Source organism: Pundamilia nyererei, unplaced genomic scaffold (assembly GCF_000239375.1).
Source record: "Pundamilia nyererei isolate P.nyererei 1_Seehausen unplaced genomic scaffold, PunNye1.0 scaffold00347, whole genome shotgun sequence".
NCBI lineage: Eukaryota > Metazoa > Chordata > Actinopteri > Cichliformes > Cichlidae > Pundamilia > Pundamilia nyererei.
This window is the reverse complement of record NW_005187748.1, coordinates 294,821-296,509: the sequence shown is the minus strand read 5'-3', so window position 1 is coordinate 296,509 and position 1,689 is coordinate 294,821. Positions and strand designations below refer to the sequence as shown.

Genomic DNA, 1,689 nt, shown 5'->3' with positions numbered 1-1,689 from the left:
GTAAAAAACAAGAAAAGTGGATAGTCGGAGCGGAGCGGTCAGGAAGGCGTCTGGACGTGGCCGCGCCATCTTCCTCTTCCTTCCTCCTATTCTTTGCGCTGTGTGTGTGTGTGTGTGTGTGTGTGTGTGTGTGTGTGTGTGTGTGTGTGTGTGTCCTGTCGCCTCCAGGAGCTCAGCTGCCACCCATTCATTCAGCAGTGAGTCAAGCTTGTGAAGAGCTGCTCAGTCAGTGAGCGGGCCAGCACTGAGTCGTGAACTTTTACTGTGTCAAGTCACATTTGTGTTACCTTTAAGCTACTAGTGAGTAGCTGTTATCTGCTGGCAGCAGAAGTGAACCTTTAACTTAGTAACCCATCTCCGTCTCCTTTCTCAGGATATTTGTGGGTGTTTTTCTTTGAGTCGAGTCCTTTTTAATAAAACTTGCTCCGTTTGGCGTTTTTCTGTGTGTGCTGTGGAGCAGTGAGCAAACATTCATCGACAGCTCCTGCAGATTTGAGAAAACTGTTCCACACATTTATTGGAACTACAGCTGATTCTGAGCTGATGCCTGTTGTGCTTAGTGAGCAAGACTTTCTTCATGAAGTCTGAATAAGAATACATTCAGGAGCTGAGATTACAAACAATTAAAAGTGTTATATGAAGCAAATTATACTGGACAAGATTGAGATCAAATTTGAGTTCTGGAGAACACTGCCTATTTCGGTAATAGCATCTATCTTCACGTATCTTACTGAAACCTGGACTTCCCATGTGTAAGCTTGCCCTCCAACATTAAATGTGTTATTATTCAGCATCTCTGGCTGGAGGAGACGGCTGTGCTTGCAAGCTGGCTGGACATGTAGAGAGGACTGTCTGTCGGTCTCCGGGCTGTGTTGTAGTCTCCCTCATTTGAGTTAAAAAATGACCCTACAATCACAAACTGACCCACTGTGCAAATCTGTGGGCGAGCAATAAAACTATTCAAGCTAAGTGTTACATCATTCACACTACTAACATCAGCCAGTTCACCTTTTAAACCTTCAGTGATGTATGGAGACACATACACAATATTGGGGATCTTTACATTAGGAGCACGTTTGCACTGTGATCACTGATGCAAGAAAAAGTCACTCTCACCCTGTTACAGTCCATGTGTGAGCACATACTGACAGCACAAATCACAAATGAAGCGCTCCTTTTAGAAGACACGACTGACTTGTGTGTCACCCCTCCAGGTCAGAGTGGTATGGGACGCTACCATGGCAAACACACCTTTGAGCAGCTGAGCCACCACAGGGCATGCATGGTCCGGTCACTGGGCATGGAGAGCGTTAACTTGGCCAGGTACCCTCCTCAGAACCGCCAGCGGGCACGCAGGGCTCGGATGGCCCTCACGTCGCCGCTGATTGACATGTCCAAGAGGACCCTGGTGTGGGCCATTCTTGCCACCATCATCAGCCTCGGTCTCCTCATCGCCCTGCTGGTCATCCTGCTCATTGCAGCGGGCCTCAACTGCACCTGCTGGTACTGGAGAGGCTTCTATAACTAGACACACTGTCACCTCGCTATGGAAGATCCTTCCAAAGAAACAAAAGTGCTTTTCACAGATGTTCATGATCAGATGAATCTTGTTTTATTGTTTCATAAAGATGAATAAAACAGTAACCTTTGGCTTGATCTATTATCTCTTTTATATGGAAGCCCGTTTCC

The 1,689-nt window shown here is 46.7% G+C and overlaps 1 protein-coding gene across 2 annotated transcripts in view; it reads left to right on the top strand.

The window, feature by feature from the left end:
* Positions 1-1,683, top strand: part of LOC102193451 (aldehyde dehydrogenase, dimeric NADP-preferring-like) — a 15,409-nt gene extending 13,726 nt beyond the window's left edge. For both annotated transcript variants that reach the window (XM_005752176.1, XM_013915679.1), the window contains one exon: positions 1,215-1,683. In XM_005752176.1, the coding sequence (XP_005752233.1) occupies positions 1,215-1,528 (314 nt within the window). In that variant the 3' untranslated portion in view covers positions 1,529-1,683. The remainder of the gene's footprint in view (positions 1-1,214) is intronic.
* The last annotated feature ends 6 nt before the right edge of the window (positions 1,684-1,689 follow it).